This window comes from Panulirus ornatus, chromosome 17, assembly GCF_036320965.1.
Source record: "Panulirus ornatus isolate Po-2019 chromosome 17, ASM3632096v1, whole genome shotgun sequence".
NCBI classification, from domain to species: domain Eukaryota; kingdom Metazoa; phylum Arthropoda; class Malacostraca; order Decapoda; family Palinuridae; genus Panulirus; species Panulirus ornatus.
This window is the reverse complement of record NC_092240.1, coordinates 38,073,803-38,095,412: the sequence shown is the minus strand read 5'-3', so window position 1 is coordinate 38,095,412 and position 21,610 is coordinate 38,073,803. Positions and strand designations below refer to the sequence as shown.

Here is a 21,610-nt window from a genome sequence, read left to right as displayed (position 1 = left end):
AGCAACGTTGATGTATACGTGAGTATGTTAGGACAGATATTGTCATGTTTTTGATTAGCTGTAATATTAGGTTCTCTGGAAGGTGCTACATTCTGTACAGACTGATTACAGCTGGTTTTTTTATTTTTTTTCTTTGTCCGAATCTCTTGTTGATATGATCTGTTACTCGAACCCCTTGAAGTTTTGCGCGTGATCCAGGGTTTTGCAGCTATTCTTGTGCGCTATCATGTTTCCTTCTGTGATCATATCGTTGGGTTAAATGCTTCCTAGCGACACTAGTCAATTTTGTGTGTGTTTGCTTTTATCTTGCGATCCTTTTCGAATCTGTATAGTCTGGTTGCCTCTGACTGTACTAAACGAGTATGATCTGGGAGGGAGTTGTTCGAGGCTACTCATTCAGTAGCGTCGTCATCACTGAAGATAATGTCCATGTTTATGGCAGCAACTGGTGTGGGGAATGTCATCTGTGGAAGCTGTGAATCGTGTGGGTGATAGGACGTTGCCCTGTGGGATCCCGCTTAGTGGAGGGGATGTGAGTGACGTAGCAGAGTTCTGCGGTGTGTTGGCTCAGTAAAGTTACCCAGCGATCTTCCAGACATCTCTGGTACGGTTCACTGTCATAGTTTATATTGTAGGCCTGTGTCCCAACCTTGTCAAAAGCTCTCCTCGTCTCTCTCTCTCTCTCTCTCTCTCTCTCTCTCTCTCTCTCTCTCTCTCTCTCTCTCTCTCTCTCTCTCTCTCTCTCTCTCTCTCTCTCTCTCTCTCTCTCTCTCTCTCTCTCTCTCTCTCTCTCTCTCTCTCTCTCGTAAAGACGGCTCGGTACGACTCACACTCTACTTTCCCTTCCACCCGTACAGAGGCGCTCAAGTCCTACGGGGACCTGCTGACAGAGTACGAGCGACGGGAGATCGAGGCTTACCCTGAGGTCTACTACCTGGGTGTGGACGCCCGCAAGATCCACGGCGAGGAGGGAGCGCAGCTGAACGGCGGCTACGATGACGAGAACGGCAGCTACAACAAGGTAAGGTGGAACCCACTGAGATACATACCTTGTATAACCCCGTATCAATATGCTACAACAAGGTAAGGTGGAACCCACTGAGATACATACCTTGTATAACCCCGTATCAATATGCTACAACAAGGTAAGATGGCACCCACTGAGATACATACCATGCATAACCCCGTATCAATATGCTCCAACAAGGTAAGGTGGAACCCACTGAGATACATACCTTGTATAACCCCGTATCAATATGCTACAACAAGGTAAGGTGGCACCCACTGAGATACATACCATGCATAGCCCCGTATCAATATGCTCCAACAAGGTAAGGTGGAACCCACTGAGATACATACCTTGTATAACCCCGTATCAATATGCTCCAACAAGGTAAGATGGAACCCACTGAGATACATACCATGCATAACCCCGTATCAATATGCTCCAACAAGGTAAGGTGGAACCCACTGAGATACATACCTTGTATAACCCCGTATCAATAGGAGCCATTTTCTTTTGTCATTATCATTTCTTATCTATTCATTATCATCTCTAATTTTCATTCATTTCATTCACTCGCAATATTTTCTCGTATATTCATGAAGAGATTAATGGTTTGTCCTGCGATAACAAAACTGCTGTGTTCAGACCAGTCATTTCATAGATACACTAGCAGATAGTTAAGGTTTGTTGGATAACATGTTTATATCATGTCCTCTGGCAACTGTTCTTCATAACAACATAAGACGTTATTGCGACTTTAGTTTTGCTTTCTCTATAACCGATAAGCCCGTATACCCGATCAAAATTTTATCCGAGCCACTACTGTGTATCCGATAACCCATTGTATCCGATAATTCAGTACTGTATACCCGACAAGTTTGTGTATCCGATATACACTATGTCCGGTAAACCAGCACGGTATATCCGGTAAAGCCAGTATATCCGATATACATTATATCCGATAAGCCAGTGTTGTATATACGATAAGCTAGTATATTCGATATACACTATATCCGATAAACTAGTACGGTGTATCCGATAAAGCGGGTATATCCGATAGAGACTATATCCGATAGCCACTGTTGTTTATCCGATAAGACATTGCCGTATATCCGGTACACCAGCACTGTATATCCGTTAAGCCAGTGAATCCGATATACACTGTATCTGGTAAACCAGATTATCAAATCCGATAAAGCCAGTATATCCGATATCCACTATATCCGATACACCAATACGGTATGGCATTTAAGCCATTGTATCCGATATACACGATGTCCGATAAGCCACTACTGTATATCCAAAAAGCCTTTACAGTATATCTGAAAAAGCAAGTATATTATAAACAGTATATCCGATAGGCTATTAAAGCATATCCAGTAAGCCAACATATCACGATAAGCCAGTACCGTATATCCGATAAAGCTAGTGCATCCGATATATACAATAGCAACGTATATCCGATAAGCCAGTATGTCCGATACATCAGACATATACCATATACGATAAGCGAGTTAATCCGATGTACACTAAATCGGATACACCAGTAAAGTATATCCGATAAGACATTATGTCCGATACCCTCAAAACGATAAGCCATTATATCGGATATTCCAGTCTAGCCTTGCTTACGTCACGAGTGACGCGATCCACGTTGACCAGCCAACCGCTGACTGGTGGAGATCCAACCTGGCTCTAGTCCCCCCATCAACCTGGCTCTAGTCCCCCCATCAACCTGGCTCTAGTCCCCCCATCAACCTGGCTCTAGTCCCTCCATCAACCTGGCTCTAGTCCCTCCATCAACCTGGCTCTAGTCCCCCCATCAACCTGGCTCTAGTCCCTCCATCAACCTAGCTCTAGTCCCCCCATCAACCTGGCTCTAGTCCCTCCATCAACCTGGCTCTAGTCCCTCCATCAACCTGGCTCTAGTCCCTCCATCAACCTGGCTCTAGTCCCCCCATCAACTTGGCTCTAGTCCCTCCATCAACCTAGCTCTAGTCCCCCATCAACCTGGCTCTAATCCCCCCATCAACCTGGCTCTAGTCCCTCCATCAACCTGGCTCTAGTCCCTCCATCAACCTGGCTCTAGTCCCTCCATCAACCTGGCTCTAGTCCCTCCATCAACCTGGCTCTAGTCCCTCCATCAACCTGGCTCTAGTCCCCCCATCAACCTGGCTCTAGTCCCTCCATCAAAAGAATTATAAAGGAGAGGATCATAGAGTGAGTTGTCTCTAACGTACCGATACTGAGAGTTGAAATGTTTGTTTTCTAGTTTTATGTAATTGTTGATGAGACAAAGCCTTTATGTGTGTGTCATGTTGTATCCAATCATTCCAAATGTTTGATAGAGGTTTCCAGTGACGTCAGTAGCCTTTAATTCATTGACAAGGTTTTACTCATTTCAACCTATATTAGGATAATCATATATATATATATATATATATATATATATATATATATATATATATATATATATATATATATATATATATATATATATATATATATATATATCCTACATTATCCCTATGTGTCGTAGAAGGGAACTGCTACCACTACAGTGCCCTTCCTTCCTCCCTGCACAGGTCATGCACGACCACATCAGCTACCGCTACGAGATCCTGGAGGTCATCGGGAAGGGGTCCTTCGGCCAGGTCATCCGCGCCATCGACCACAAGTCAGGAGACCACGTCGCCATCAAGATCATCAGGTGAGTCCCTGGGGAGGACTGGCTGGCCAGAGGTGATCAGGCGGGGAAGTGATCCTCGGAGAAATGAACAGCGGAGGGCGGGAGGGCCGCCTTGCCTGGAGCTGTGAGGTTATCTGGTGGAGAGTTGACCAGTGGGAAGTGTTAGAGCGGTGAGGTATTGGCCTGAAAATGATTCAGTGTTGAGGTGCGTCGCTGGAAATGATCGAGTGCAAAAGTCTCTCATGATGAGGTCGTATGCTAGAGCTCTCCCGCTCTGCAGAGGTGTCGAGAGATGCTCGACAGCCAGTCGACTCGAGATGACCATGTCGATTAGTGGTGATCTCTCAGTGGATATATCTTTTTTTTTTTTTTCATTGCAAGAAAAAATAACATACAGATTTTCTTTGTTATAGTTACATGTTGTCTGCCTAAATGAGACAGTGATGTTGAGTTACATTTCTTTGGAAATTTGATATGTAGTTGCTGTCGCATCTCCTATTGAAGTCTTGCTACAGGTATCCAATTGAGATTTTAAATCAGTTACAACGTTGTCTTTTACACATAGAGAGAAGTTATAGATCCTTCTGAACCATGCATGGCTGCTGCGGAAAACCCTGTCTATCAAAACTTTGAAGAGGATTATATGATTTCGCAAAAATCTTTTTTTTTTTCCGTATCTAAGGAAACTTTTAATTCGTTGATCACAATACACACTATCAGAACTGATCTGGTAATAACAATGCATGCTTCAGGACGCCAGCCGACCTTGTCATCTTCTCATACCATGTTATTAACCGTGTTTTTTCAACTCGTGTTTTCACAACACCTTGACACATCCCACACAGCAGGATGTTGTTGAAATCCTTTTCACCAGCCTACCCTACATTGAGCCCACCAGAAGAATTTGTTATATAAAACAATGAATTATATATATATATATATATATATATATATATATATTTTTTTTTTTTTTTTTTTTGCTTTGTCGCTGTCTCCCGCGTTTGCGAGGTAGCGCAAGGAAACAGACTAAAGAAATGGCCCAACCCACCCCCATACACATACACATGTATATACATACTTCCACACACGCAAATATACATACCTACACAGCTTTCCATGGTTTACCCCAGACGTTTCACATGCCCTGATTCAATCCACTGACAGCACGTCAACCCCGGTATACCACATCGATCCAATTCACTCTATTCCTTGCCCTCCTTTCACCCTCCTGCATGTTCAGGCCCCGATCACACAAAATCTTTTTCACTCCATCTTTCCACCTCCAATTTGGTCTCCCACTTCTCCTCGTTCCCTCCACCTCCGACACATATATCCTCTTGGTCAATCTTTCCTCACTCATTCTCTCCATGTGCCCAAACCATTTCAAAACACCCTCTTCTGCTCTCTCAACCACGCTCTTTTTATTTCCACACATCTCTCTTACCCTTACGTTACTTACTCGATCAAACCACCTCACACCACACATTGTCCTCAAACATCTCATTTCCAGCACATCCATCCTCCTGCGCACAACTCTATCCATAGCCCACGCCTCGCAACCATACAACATTGTTGGAACCACTATTCCTCAAACATACCCATTTTTGCTTTCCGAGATAATGTTCTCGACTTCCACACATTCTTCAAGGCTCCCAGGATTTTCGCCCCCTCCCCCACCCTATGATCCACTTCCGCTTCCATGGTTCCATCCGTTGCCAGATCCACTCCCAGATATCTAAAACACTTTACTTCCTCCAGTTTTTCTCCATTCAAACTTACCTCCCAATTGACTTGACCCTCAACCCTACTGTACCTAATACCTTGCTCTTATTCACATTTACTCTTAACTTTCTTCTTTCACACACTTTACCAAACTCAGTCACCAGCTTCTGCAGTTTCTCACATGAATCAGCCACCAGCGCTGTATCATCAGTGAACAACAACTGACTCACTTCCCAAGCTCTCTCATCCCCAACAGACTTCATACTTGCCCCTCTTTCCAAAACTCTTGCATTCACCTCCCTAACAACCCCATCCATAAACAAATTAAACAACCATGGAAACATCACACACCCCTGCCGCAAACCTACATTCACTGAGAACCAATCACTTTCCTCTCTTCCTACACGTACACATGCCTTACATCCTCGATAAAAACTTTTCACTGCTTCTAACAACTTGCCTCCCACACTATATATTCTTAATACCTTCCACAGAGCATCTCTATCAACTCTATCATATGCCTTCTCCAAATCCATAAATGCTACATACAAATCCATTTGCTTTTCTAAGTATTTCTCACATACATTCTTCAAAGCAAACACCTGATCCACACATCCTCTACCACTTCTGAAACCACACTGCTCTTCCCCAATCTGATGCTCTGTACATGCCTTCACCCTCTGAATCAATACCCTCCCATATAATTTACCAGGAATACTCAACAAACTTATACCTCTGTAATATATATATATATATATATATATATATATATATATATATATATATATATATATATATATATATATATATATATATATATATATATATATATATATATATATATATATATATATATATATATATATATATATGTATATGTATATTCATAATAGAACCGTAACAAGTGAATTATCCAGATTAACAGTAAATAAAAGCAATTGTCCTAAGCTTTCGTCCGTAATGCCATACATTCTCAATGGTACTCACCACAAAAACACCAAAAGGCTGTACGTACAAATAGGCGGGACCATGTTCCTAAGTAAGGCAAGGAGACAACCAACCTCAACCCAGGCCATCCCCTACCCGGCAACTCAGCGGCCGTGAGACCTCATCTCCCAACCACAACCACCAGACGAAGGGATGGATCGGAGGGCTGAGGTAGGTCTCAATTAGGTTTATGCAGGTGTAACCTTATCTTGCCTCGCGGCAGCTGAGTTGCCGGTTAGGGAATGACCTGGGTCGAGGTTCGTTGTTTCCTGACCTCACCTGGGAACATGGTTCCTAACTGTTCATGTATAGCTTCTTTTGCTTTTTGAGGATGTGTTCTAGTGCAGACGAAAGCTGATGACATTTGTATTATCAGCATCTGTGAGTTTTGAATATATAATTATGATTAAATGCCATTTCCCACTTTAGCGAGGTAGCTCCAGGAACAGACGAAGAAAGGCCACATTCACTCTAACTCTTAACTGAATTGCGTCAAAACCACAGCTTCCTATGAACAACCAGGCCCCACATATTTTTCTTGGTTTACCCAGACCTTTCACACGTCCTTGATCGCTCCACTGACGGTACATTCCAATTCATTTTATCCACTGCACGCCTGTCACCCTCCTGCATGTTGAGGCCCCGATCGCTTAATTTTTTTTTTTTTCACCCCATCCTCCCATCTCCAATTTGGTCTCCCCTCCTCTTTTGTTTCCTCCACTTCTGACGCATATATCTTCTTTGTCAGCCTTCCCTCACTCATTTTCTATAAATGTCCAAGCCATATCAGCACACCACATTCAGCTTTCTCAACCACACTCTATTCATTACCACACCTTTCTCTTGCCCTTTCATTAATTGCTCGATCAAACCATCTCACACCACATATCTTCTTCAGATATTTTGTTTCCAATACATCCACCCATCTCCGCACTATCTTATCTAAAGGCCATGCCTTGCATCCATATAATAATACTGTGACTGCTATAACATTAAATATATCCATTTTAGCCCTCCCAAATAACGACTTCTCCTCACATTCTTTAGTGCTCCCAGAACCTTTGTCCCCCTCACCCACTATATGACTCACTTCCGCTTCCATCACTCAATTCCCTGCCCTGTCCATTCCAGGTATTTGTAACACTTCACTTCCCCAGTTTTTCTCCATTCAAATTCACACCCCAACTAACTTGCCCCTCAACTCAGCTAAGTCTAATAGCCTTGCTTTCATTCACTTTCACTCGCAATTTCCTATTTTCACACACTCTTTCAAACTCAGTCACCAGCGTCTCCAGTTTCACTCGAATCTCTCACAACTGCTGCATCACCAGCAAACAACAATGACTCACTTCTCAGGTCCTCTCATCCCCTACAGACTACATACTCGCCCCTCTCCTAGACTCTCGCTTTTACCTCCCTCACCACCCAATCTAGAAACAAATGAAACAATTATGGTGACATTGCACACCCCTGTCGCAGACCATCCTTCACTTGGAACCAGGCACTCTCCTCTCTTCCTACTCGTACACATGCCTTACACCTTGATAGAGCTTTTATCTGTTTCTAGCAGCTTTCCTCTCACACCGTATATTCCTAAGACCTTCCACACGGCATCTATATCAACTCAGTCGTATGGGTTCTCAGATTCATAGATGCCACATACAGATCCATTCGTTTCTCTAGGTATTTCTCCCACACATTCCCAATGCATCCACCTGATGTATATATCCTCCACCGCTTCTAAAATCACACTGTACGTGTCTTCACTCTCTCAATCATCATCTTCCCAGACAACTTACCAGGTATAGTCAACAAACTTATCCTCTGTAGTTTGAACACTCACGTATATCCCCCTCGCCTTCATACAATGACACTATACATGCATTCCGACAGTCCTCAAGCTCCTCACCACGATCCACCCATCCACTGAATATCTTTACCAACCAATCAACCTCACAGTCACCCCCTTTCTTAACAAATTCAACAGCAATACCATTCGCTCCAGCTGTCTTGCCACATTTCATCCTTTGTAAGGCTTTCACCACCTTTTCTCTCTTCACCAAGCCTCTTTCCATGACAGCCTCACTTCGCATACCACCCCAACTAATAAACCTACATCTACCATCCTGTCATCAAATACATTCAACAATACTTCAAAAACTCATTCTATTTCCTCCTCGATTCATCACTACCTATTACCACTTCCCCTTTTGTCCCCTTACTGATGTTCTTATTTGTTCTCTTGGTTTTCTTAAATAATCAACCTCTTTCCAAAACATCTTATTCTTCCTAATGTTTACTGATGCTCGCTTGCGCCAGATCTCATTAGCTCTCTTTTTCAATCCTAACACTTACCACTTCATCTCCTGCCGCTTTCTCTTACACATCCCCTAATCTTTCCCTGTAAATACCGCCCAAACGCCTCTCTCTTCTCTTTTATTAGCGACTTTAATTCTTCATCCCGCCACTCGGTACTCTTTCTAATCTGTCCGCCCCCGACCTTTTGCATGCCACATGCATCTCTCGCACATGTCATCGCTGCTTCCCTAAATGCCTCCCATTTCTCACCCACTCCCCTTGCTTCATATAATCTCACCTTTTGCCATTCTGCTCTTAATCTTTCCTGGTATTTTTTCACACAAGACTCTTTTCGAAGTTCACTTACTTTCACCACTCTCTTGTCACTGATATTGTTCCCTCTTTTCTAAAATCCCTAAAGCAAATCTTCACCCTTGCCTCCTCTCTGCACATTTTCATCGAAGAGTCTGTCTTTTATACGCCTATTGATCAATATGTGATCCTGTACCTCTCTTTAAATCATGTATTCCCAATCACCAGTCCTGTTTCAGCACACATCTCCACAAGCTGTTCACCTTTTCCATTCATAATACTGAATACCCCATGCCCTCCGATCTTTTACATCAAAACTGCAGACACACTCACTCATCTGCTCCCAAAACACTTGCCTCTCATGATCTTTCTTCTTGTGGCCAGGTGCATAGGCACAAATAATCACCCATATCTCTCCATCCACTCTCAGTATTACCCACATCAGTCCAGGACTCACTTCCTCTCAGTTTTTCACACACTTCTACAACTCCTGCTTCAGGGATAGTACCTACCGACGCTTGATTAAGAAATGTTTATATGAGGCAAGGCTGCCAAGTAGCGCTCACTGTTTTGGCCACTTACTTACGAGTACCTACGACTCGATTGTAACCAGAAGATAGGGCTAACAATTAGCGCTCATCATAGGAATTGAAAGAATGACATTTGACAGCCACTGAAGTGTTGGCTCACTGCGAAGCTGTCACTAACCCTCACGATACCTAGGCGGGTAATGCCGGTGGTATACCTCCCTGCTGAATAGTATGGAGAGAGAGAGAGAGAGAGAGAGAGAGAGAGAGAGAGAGAGAGAGAGAGAGAGAGAGAGAGTGTCCTTGCATCTTGGATCCTCAAGGCATTTCCTCTCTCCCAATGGACTATTCAATTTGATCTTATCTGATACAGAGGTGAAGGAAATGTCTCGCCGCGATTGACTCGACCAACTGGCACAGAGGTGCAGGAAATGTCTCCGACCCCGTGATTGGCTCGGCGAAGCAGCACAGAAGTGAAGGAAATGTCTCCGATCCTGTGACTGGCTGGACCAAGTGACACAGAGATGAAGGAGGTGTCACCGGCTCTGTGATTGGCTGGATTGAGCGGTAACTCGCCTCAGCACCCAGCTTGCCTCCGAAATTGCATTCTGTGTTTTTCTCATATCTTGTTGCAACACCTTCATTCCTCCCCGGAGCCAGCATTTCCCGGCCATCTCTTGCAGGCTGCTGCCATCTCCCAGCAACACACGCTGGGAGCCAGCATCTCCCAGCAACACACGCTGGGAGCCAGGATCTCCCAGCAACACACGCTGGGAGCCAGCATCTCCCAGCAACACACGCTGGGAGCCAGCATCTCCCAGCAACACACGCTGGGAGCCAGGATCTCCCAGCAACACACGCTGGGAGCCAGTATATCCCAGCAACACACGCTGGGAGCCAGCATCTCCCAGCAACACACGCTGGGAGCCAGCATCTCCCAGCAACACACGCTGGGAGCCAGCATCTCCCAGCAACACACGCTGGGAGCCAGCATCTCCCAGCAACACACGCTGGAGCCAGCATCTCCCAGCAACACACGCTGGGAGCCAGCATCTCCCAGCAACACACGCTGGGAGCCAGCATCTCCCAGCAACACACGCTGGGAGCCAGCATCTCCCAGCAACACACATAAAGAGATAGCATCTCCCAGCAACACACGCTGGGAGTCAGCATCTCCCAGCAACACACGCTGGGAGCCAGCATCTCCCAGCAACACACGCTGGGAGCCAGCATCTCCCAGCAACACACGCTGGGAGCCAGCATCTCCCAGCAACACACGCTGGGAGCCAGCATCTCCCAGCAACACACGCTGGGAGCCAGCATCTCCCAGCAACACACGCTGGGAGCCAGCATCTCCCAGCAACACACGCTGGGAGCCAGCATCTCCCAGCAACACACGCTGGAGCCAGCATCTCCCAGCAACACACGCTGGGAGCCAGCATCTCCCAGCAACACACGCTGGGAGCCAGCATCTCCCAGCAACACACGCTGGGAGCCAGCATCTCCCAGCAACACACGCTGGGAGCCAGCATCTCCCAGCAACACACGCTGGGAGCCAGCATCTCCCAGCAACACACGCTGGAGCCAGCATCTCCCAGCAACACACGCTGGGAGCCAGCATCTCCCAGCAACACACGCTGGGAGCCAGCATCTCCCAGCAACACACGCTGGGAGCCAGCATCTCCCAGCAACACACGCTGGGAGCCAGCATCTCCCAGCAACACACGCTGGAGCCAGCATCTCCCAGCAACACACGCTGGGAGCCAGCATCTCCCAGCAACACACGCTGGGAGCCAGCATCTCCCAGCAACACACGCTGGGAGCCAGCATCTCCCAGCAACACACGCTGGGAGCCAGCATCTCCCAGCAACACACGCTGGGAGCCAGCATCTCCCAGCAACACACGCTGGGAGCCAGCATCTCCCAGCAACACACGCTGGGAGCCAGCATCTCCCAGCAACACACGCTGGGAGCCAGCATCTCCCAGCAACACACGCTGGGAGCCAGCATCTCCCAGCAACACACGCTGGGAGCCAGCATCTCCCAGCAACACACGCTGGGAGCCAGCATCTCCCAGCAACACACGCTGGGAGCCAGCATCTCCCAGCAACACACGCTGGGAGCCAGCATCTCCCAGCAACACACGCTGGGAGCCAGCATCTCCCAGCAACACACGCTGGAGCCAGCATCTCCCAGCAACACACGCTGGGAGCCAGCATCTCCCAGCAACACACGCTGGGAGCCAGCATCTCCCAGCAACACACGCTGGGAGCCAGCATCTCCCAGCAACACACGCTGGGAGCCAGCATCTCCCAGCAACACACGCTGGGAGCCAGCATCTCCCAGCAACACACGCTGGGAGCCAGCATCTCCCAGCAACACACGCTGGGAGCCAGCATCTCCCAGCAACACACGCTGGGAGCCAGCATCTCCCAGCAACACACGCTGGGAGCCAGCATCTCCCAGCAACACACGCTGGGAGCCAGCATCTCCCAGCAACACACGCTGGGAGCCAGCATCTCCCAGCAACACACGCTGGGAGCCAGCATCTCCCAGCAACACACGCTGGGAGCCAGCATCTCCCAGCAACACACGCTGGGAGCCAGCATCTCCCAGCAACACACGCTGGGAGCCAGCATCTCCCAGCAACACACGCTGGGAGTCAGCATCTCCCAGCAACACAAGATGGGAGCCAGCATCTCCCAGCAACAAACGCTGGGAGCCAGCATCTCCCAGCAACACACGCTGGGAGCCAGCATCTCCCAGCAACACACGCTGGGAGCCAGCATCTCCCAGCAACACACGCTGGGAGCCAGCATCTCCCAGCAACACACGCTGGGAGCCAGCATCTCCCAGCAACACACGCTGGGAGCCAGCATCTCCCAGCAACACACGCTGGGAGCCAGCATCTCCCAGCAACACACGCTGGGAGCCAGCATCTCCCAGCAACACACGCTGGGAGCCAGCATCTCCCAGCAACACACGCTGGGAGCCAGCATCTCCCAGCAACACACGCTGGGAGCCAGCATCTCCCAGCAACACACGCTGGGAGCCAGCATCTCCCAGCAACACACGCTGGGAGCCAGCATCTCCCAGCAACACACGCTGGGAGCCAGCATCTCCCAGCAACACACGCTGGGAGCCAGCATCTCCCAGCAACACACGCTGGGAGCCAGCATCTCCCAGCAACACACGCTGGGAGTCAGCATATTCCAGCAACACAAGATGGGAGCCAGCATCTCCCAGCAACACACGCTGGGAGTCAGCACCTTCCAGCAACACCACTCTGGGAGTCAGCATCTCCCAGCAACACACGCTGGGAGCCAGCATCTCCCAGCAACACACGCTGGGAGCCAGCATCTCCCAGCAACACACGCTGGGAGCCAGCATCTCCCAGCAACACACGCTGGGAGCCAGCATCTCCCAGCAACACACGCTGGGAGCCAGCATCTCCCAGCAACACACGCTGGGAGCCAGCATCTCCCAGCAACACACGCTGGGAGCCAGCATCTCCCAGCAACACACGCTGGGAGCCAGCATCTCCCAGCAACACACGCTGGGAGCCAGCATCTCCCAGCAACACACGCTGGGAGCCAGCATCTCCCAGCAACACACGCTGGAGCCAGCATCTCCCAGCAACACACGCTGGGAGCCAGCATCTCCCAGCAACACACGCTGGGAGCCAGCATCTCCCAGCAACACACGCTGGGAGCCAGCATCTCCCAGCAACACACGCTGGGAGCCAGCATCTCCCAGCAACACACGCTGGGAGCCAGCATCTCCCAGCAACACACGCTGGGAGCCAGCATCTCCCAGCAACACACGCTGGGAGCCAGCATCTCCCAGCAACACACGCTGGGAGCCAGCATCTCCCAGCAACACACGCTGGAGCCAGCATCTCCCAGCAACACACGCTGGGAGCCAGCATCTCCCAGCAACACACGCTGGGAGCCAGCATCTCCCAGCAACACACGCTGGGAGCCAGCATCTCCCAGCAACACACGCTGGGAGCCAGCATCTCCCAGCAACACACGCTGGAGCCAGCATCTCCCAGCAACACACGCTGGGAGCCAGCATCTCCCAGCAACACACGCTGGGAGCCAGCATCTCCCAGCAACACACGCTGGGAGCCAGCATCTCCCAGCAACACACGCTGGGAGCCAGCATCTCCCAGCAACACACGCTGGGAGCCAGCATCTCCCAGCAACACACGCTGGGAGCCAGCATCTCCCAGCAACACACGCTGGGAGCCAGCATCTCCCAGCAACACACGCTGGGAGCCAGCATCTCCCAGCAACACACGCTGGGAGCCAGCATCTCCCAGCAACACACGCTGGGAGCCAGCATCTCCCAGCAACACACGCTGGGAGCCAGCATCTCCCAGCAACACACGCTGGGAGCCAGCATCTCCCAGCAACACACGCTGGGAGCCAGCATCTCCCAGCAACACACGCTGGAGCCAGCATCTCCCAGCAACACACGCTGGGAGCCAGCATCTCCCAGCAACACACGCTGGGAGCCAGCATCTCCCAGCAACACACGCTGGGAGCCAGCATCTCCCAGCAACACACGCTGGGAGCCAGCATCTCCCAGCAACACACGCTGGGAGCCAGCATCTCCCAGCAACACACGCTGGGAGCCAGCATCTCCCAGCAACACACGCTGGGAGCCAGCATCTCCCAGCAACACACGCTGGGAGCCAGCATCTCCCAGCAACACACGCTGGGAGCCAGCATCTCCCAGCAACACACGCTGGGAGCCAGCATCTCCCAGCAACACACGCTGGGAGCCAGCATCTCCCAGCAACACACGCTGGGAGCCAGCATCTCCCAGCAACACACGCTGGAGCCAGCATCTCCCAGCAACACACGCTGGGAGCCAGCATCTCCCAGCAACACACGCTGGGAGCCAGCATCTCCCAGCAACACACGCTGGGAGCCAGCATCTCCCAGCAACACACGCTGGGAGCCAGCATCTCCCAGCAACACACGCTGGGAGCCAGCATCTCCCAGCAACACACGCTGGGAGCCAGCATCTCCCAGCAACACACGCTGGAGCCAGCATCTCCCAGCAACACACGCTGGGAGCCAGCATCTCCCAGCAACACACGCTGGGAGCCAGCATCTCCCAGCAACACACGCTGGGAGCCAGCATCTCCCAGCAACACACGCTGGGAGCCAGCATCTCCCAGCAACACACGCTGGAGCCAGCATCTCCCAGCAACACACGCTGGGAGCCAGCATCTCCCAGCAACACACGCTGGGAGCCAGCATCTCCCAGCAACACACGCTGGGAGCCAGCATCTCCCAGCAACACACGCTGGGAGCCAGCATCTCCCAGCAACACACGCTGGGAGCCAGCATCTCCCAGCAACACACGCTGGGAGCCAGCATCTCCCAGCAACACACGCTGGGAGCCAGCATCTCCCAGCAACACACGCTGGGAGCCAGCATCTCCCAGCAACACACGCTGGGAGCCAGCATCTCCCAGCAACACACGCTGGAGCCAGCATCTCCCAGCAACACACGCTGGGAGCCAGCATCTCCCAGCAACACACGCTGGGAGCCAGCATCTCCCAGCAACACACGCTGGGAGCCAGCATCTCCCAGCAACACACGCTGGGAGCCAGCATCTCCCAGCAACAGTCGGTGGGACCTTAAGGAACGGTTGGTGAGGAGGAATATCGTCTATATAACAGGGAGAGGACGCCACCATCACGGTGGACAGTAAGGAACGGTTGGTGAGGAGGGATACCTGGAGAATGAATGAGACCAGAGGCTTTTGAGATCACTGGAACACAGAGGTGGAGGAGGAGGAACCCCAGATATCCTAGCAGCAATCCAGGCTGGAGCGAACAGTCTCTGGGGATTTGAAATAGCTGTATAAAAATAAAGATGCCGCTCCTATACAACGTCCCCAGCTTTTGGAAAGTAGTGCTTGAGTTTACCTTTCATATGTATATACAGGAGTCTCACAAAAAACTTGGCCTAAGACTGCTATAACATAGCGCCAGGGGACTGCTATAATGTAGCGCCGGGGACTGCTACACTGTAGCGCGGGACTTTCTTGTTCCATGAAGTGGCCCGTATGTTGACAAAAAATCTAAGCATTTGTGTATGGTCATAACTACATTAATATTCGTAGTGTACATAAGTGTAGTGTACATAAGTCGGTCTCGCCCATTTATATCAGAAGGATTTTCAGGTAAAGGTAGTGGTTACGCCAAGGTAACACGAGTATGTTAACTTGTATATTGAAAGTGTTTAGTATCATTATTTAAATTTTCATAAAGCACTCTAGCAAAATCCCAGCATCAGGGATCAACCCTGGGACCGATTCTTCTTCCTGTGGGGTACACCACTTGTTACATCCAACCATCTGAGGTTTAACCATTCATCATTCCTCTCTGCTGGTGGCCACACGACCAACTGTCTCACCATTAACGTGCAACGTTGCCAGTAACATGTGTGACAACTCTTGTTTGTAATCGTTGAAGCTGGAATTTTTCCAATGTGCTTTTATGCAAATCAAAGTAGATGATATCAACTGCTTTAACTGTGTAAGTTACTACACATGTCAGCTCGGCGTGAACACTACCTTTGCCTGAGGATTCTTCTACTTCATATGGGCAGCTCAGTTACCGACTTATGTAGATAACAATGATAATGGGTTATATGATATCCAAATTCGTTAACAACATTAAACTGGGCAGTACAGATACAACACAATCTGATCGTTTACAATTGCAAGTTACAGAGGACAGATGGCTGGGTTGGGTCCACACGTGACAAATGAATTGCAACGTCGGTAAAGTACAAATTATTACATATTAGCAGGAAACTTGAGAAGACAAACTTTACCATAAAAGCTGTGAAGTTTTATGACGTAAAGGAGGGAGAAGCGTTGATGATCTTCCGAGTCAACAGTACCTAGAAGTAATTAATATGGTGACCAAAACTTTAGCCAACATAGGTCGGGTATCTTAATTGATTTTAATAGTTCATTGTTGCGTCCCATCCCTGTACGCTGCGTTCACCTCTTGTCATACGACTTCAGAAAAAGAAGACATACAATGGAGTGCATACAGTGGAGAACTGCAAAATGATTCCAGTCTGAGAGATCAGTCGTATGGAAGCCATGTATTTGGACGACTTTAGATTATTTCGCTTAGAAAAGAGAAGTTTTGGTGATGTAATACAGGTAGGTCCTAACACCTCCAACCTTGGGAACTCTTTCTTATGTCTCTTCCTTTTCCAAACATTTACGTCCTGACCCTTCTTCTTGGCTTTTTCTTTTTCTCTTCTACATTTTTATGCCCCTTATCAATGTTTTGTAAGCAAGGTCTAGCAGCACTCTGGACTTTCATCCTAAACTTTGGGGAATCACTTCGTCTGTGGTTCATCCTCTGCCTAACTCCCGCTAGATGGCAGATTGTCTATAACTTCATCAATAGCAAAGGGAAAGTATTCCGGTTATATGGCCAAAAGAAGGAATTCCAATTACATGGCCCAGTGATAAAGTCCGTAAGAACTTGATCCTTAGGGCGTCAGGGGCATCCAAATTCTGTATCACAAGGCATCGTAACCGAACGCACCTTTACCAATTCCTTTATAATTAGGGTCCGCCTAATCCTCTGTAAATGACATTAAGTCCTGCCAGAGGATTCACCATTTCTGTTCACAAGTTAGCAACTCGATATATATATTTTTTTTTTTTTCATTTGAGGTCTTGATGATTTGTTTTTTTGTCAGTTTACTCTTAGTCAGGTACTGGGGAAGTTTAGTTTGTTTTACATACACTCTGAAATATGAAATGATTACAATGATGATAAGATGAAAGCGTCTGTAAACGTCTTGTGTGCAGGACTGATCGATGGAAGTCGTCGTTATGATGTTATGAAATGTTATGATGTTATGAATGTTATGATGTTATGAATGTTATGCTGTTCTCGTGTGTTCAGCTTACAGGGCACTGCTGTCCTGTCCTGCCGTCTGCTGTCTGTGTGTCTGCCCTGATATCCTGCCCTCCTTCCCTACGCCGTACACCGTCTTCCTCTCCCTGCCGTCCGCCATCTCTCCCCCCCACCCTCATTCTCACGCTCTTCCTGCAACCCCCGCCCTACCATCTCTCTCCCTCCCTCCCTCCCAGCAGCTCAAGGGGCAGGCAGGCCGGTAGTGTAGGGCAGGAGCCCAGCCGCCCGTACCGGAGAAATCAATGACTCTCGCCTAAAACCTCGTCTAGAAGACCCGTGCGCCGCCCCCGTATAGGGAACCCCGTGGGCCGCTTCCGTGTAAGGGACCCCCCTGTGCCGCTCCCGTGTAGGGGACCCCGTGTGCCGCTCCCGTGTAGGGGACCCCATGTGCCGCTCCCGTGTAGGGGACCCCGTGTGCCGCTCCCGTGTAGGGGACCCCGTGTGCCGCTTCCGTGTAAGGGACCCCCTGTGCCGCTCCCGTGTAAAGGACCCCCCTGTGCCGCTCCCGTGTAGGGGACACCGTGTGCCGATCTTGTGTAACAGATCCGTGCAGGAGACCCGTGTGCCGGTCCCGTGTAAGGAACCCGTATACCGCCCTGTGTAGGGAAGTTTTGTTCCACTTCCGCGCAGAGGACCCGTGTACCACCCCCGTGTAAGGAACTTGTGTAGATGGCCCGTGTACCGCCCTCGTGTGGGGATTCTGTGTACCACTCCCGTGTAGGGGATCCATTTACCGCTCCCGTGTAGGGAATCTGTGTCCGGCCCCGTGTAGGCAACTCTTGTATTTCCTCTATCCAGGGATACCGTGTACCTCATCCGTGTACCTTCCTCATGTAAGAAGGGAACCTCGTATATCCCTCGGGAAGAGATGCCGTGTACTTCTCATATATAAATACTGAACACTAAACCTTCATATATGTTTTATATCTGGTTAGGTGACGGGGGAGAGGGAAGGAAGGGGTTGGTCAGGTGAAGGTAGGGTCGAGAAATATAAAATTTCTCCAGTACACAGATGTATGGTGTATTTCTCCAGTACACAGATGTATGGTGTATTACTCCAGTACACAGATGTATGGTGTATTACTCCAGTACAAAGATGTATGGTGTATTACTCCAGTACACAGATGTATGGTGTATTTCTCCAGTACACAGATGTATGGTGTATTACTCCAGTACACAGATGTATGGTGTATTACTCCAGTACACAGATGTATGGTGTATTACTCCAGTACACAGATGTATGGTGTATTACTCCAGTACACAGATGTATGGTGTATTTCTCCAGTACACAGATGTATGGTGTATTTCTCCAGTACACAGATGTATGGTGTATTACTCCAGTACACAGATGTATGGTGTATTACTCCAGTACACAGATGTATGGTGTATTACTCCAGTACACAGATGTATGGTGTATTACTCCAGTACACAGATGTATGGTGTATTACTCCAGTACACAGATGTGTGGTGTATTTCTCCAGTACACAGATGTATGGTGTATTTCTCCAGTACACAGATGTATGGTGTATTTCTCCAGTACACAGATGTATGGTGTATTTCTCCAGTACACAGATGTATGGTGTATTACTCCAGTACACAGATGTATGGTGTATTACTCCAGTACACAGATGTATGGTGTATTACTCCAGTACACAGATGTATGGTGTATTACTCCAGTACACAGATGTATGGTGTATTACTCCAGTACACAGATGTGTGGTGTATTTCTCCAGTACACAGATGTATGGTGTATTTCTCCAGTACACAGATGTATGGTGTATTTCTCCAGTACACAGATGTATGGTGTATTTCTCCAGTACACAGATGTATGGTGTATTACTCCAGTACACAGATGTATGGTGTATTACTCCAGTACACAGATGTATGGTGTATTACTCCAGTACACAGATGTATGGTGTATTACTCCAGTACACAGATGTGTGGTGTATTTCTCCAGTACACAGATGTATGGTGTATTTCTCCAGTACACAGATGTGTGGTGTATTTCTCCAGTACACAGATGTATGGTGTATTTCTCCAGTACACAGATGTATGGTGTATTTCTCCAGTACACAGATGTATGGTGTATTTCTCCAGTACACAGATGTATGGTGTATTTCTCCAGTACACAGATGTATGGTGTATTTCTCCAGTACACAGATGTGTGGTGTATTTCTCCAGTACACAGATGTATGGTGTATTTCTCCAGTACACAGATGTATGGTGTATTACTCCAGTACACAGATGTATGGTGTATTTTTCCAGTACACAGATGTATGGTGTATTTCTCCAGTACACAGAAGTATGGTGTATTACTCCAGTACACAGATGTATGGTGTATTACTCCAGTACACAGATGTATGGTGTATTTTTCCAGTACACAGATGTATGGTGTACTTCTCCAGTACACAGATGTATGGTGTATAACTCCAGTACACAGACGTATGGAGTTTGTTTAATGAGCCGCATGGATGGTTAGCTGGAGGCAAGCGTGTCATGTGGTAGTGATGTTGTTTGTTAGTTCAGAAGGGAAAATGGATCAGCTATCATGGACGTCGGAGGATGACTGGAGCCTCTCTTTCTCTCTCAGCGCTCTGACGCTCCGTGAGAACCAGGGGTGTGCCAGATTACAACGTTGCAGTCCACGTCTTAGATAAGTCTGTAATTCACGTCTCCGTTTGCCTTCTAGTTGTTGATATATATATATATATATATATATATATATATATATATATATATATATATATATATATATATATATATATATATATATATATATATATATATATATATATATATATATATATATATATATATATATATATATATATATATATATATGATATAATATAATATATATATATATATATATATATATATATATATATATATATATATATATATATATATATATTGGTTAATGATATTCTTCGACATTTCCAATGTGTGATTACTTTCCTTGTGTGACGAATCTTTGAGACCATATTTTGTATCCTCTGTACTTCAGCGCGCGTGATTTGGAGGCGAGATGTGTTTGTATTAGGAAGCAGGTCAGTAAGGGAAGGATTACAGGATTACCAGATGTAATGGTCGCCATTCAAGACTGCTTTGCTTCATGTGTTTCCCTCGTTCGTATGCTCGACCAGGAAGTTTCGTAATGTTAGTTTACAGCCCAGAATTTCACATCTCCTCTGGCTTCCCTCTTTATGCCTGTGTCGCTACGTGTTACTTCCCCTAAAGCCACAAGGGTCAGGTTCTTCATGGTATTGTTGTCCTGTATGCCCCTCACTTTTCCCGTGAGGTGTGTAAGGGAAGGGAGTTCAGGGCCTGGTACGCGAGTGATACACCATGTATCTTTCTCCTGACCTCCCCTACCGCCGTACTTGACCATGTCACACTAATTACTCAACATTCGGTTGGCCTTCCTTCCTCCTCCTCCTCCTCCTCCTCCTCCTCTTCCTCTTCCTCCTCCTCCTCCCTGTGTTCTCCCACAGGTGGGAGATTTAAGCCTCCAGCCATCACCCCTGCTGCCTCCGCCGGTGAGCTAGAGGCTCCACACTGCTGTTGACAGTTTCATTATCACCTCCCAGTTCGGGTTCATGGGTGACCGTATTACTCCCTCCGTTGTGTTAGTTCAGATGTTAGTGTTAACGCTATCTACAGTTCATGACTTTAAAGTCTTATTCCAAGTTTGTGTTCACGGAGGCCTTCTGCCATCTGTGTCGTGTAAACTGATTTGACGGAATTCCTTTTTTAAGATTTAATGTGAATATTGTAACCCAAAGTGATTATAGGTAAATAAGCGCACACACATTTACATATATAGGTGCATGATTTATATAGGATAAACCCACAAATATATATATTTTTTTTTTTTCATACTATTCGCCATTTCCCGCGATAGCGAGGTAGCGTTAAGAACAGAGGACTGGGCCTTTGAGGGAATATCCTCACCTGGCCCTCTTCTCTGTTCCTTCTTTTGGAAAAAAAAAAAAAAAAAAAAAAAATATAAATATCTGGTGGCAATATCCTCACTTGGCCCCATCTCTGTTCCCTCTTTTGGAGAAATGAAAACGGGAAAGGAGGATTTCCAGCCC

General features: G+C 47.9%; 1 protein-coding gene across 2 annotated transcripts in view; it reads left to right on the top strand.

The window, feature by feature from the left end:
* LOC139754687 (uncharacterized) overlaps positions 1-21,610 on the top strand; it is a 622,261-nt gene that overhangs the window by 499,618 nt on the left and 101,033 nt on the right. For both annotated transcript variants that reach the window (XM_071672247.1, XM_071672246.1), the window contains 2 exons: positions 858-1,021; positions 3,592-3,716. In XM_071672247.1, the coding sequence (XP_071528348.1) occupies positions 858-1,021; positions 3,592-3,716 (289 nt within the window). The remainder of the gene's footprint in view (positions 1-857; positions 1,022-3,591; positions 3,717-21,610) is intronic.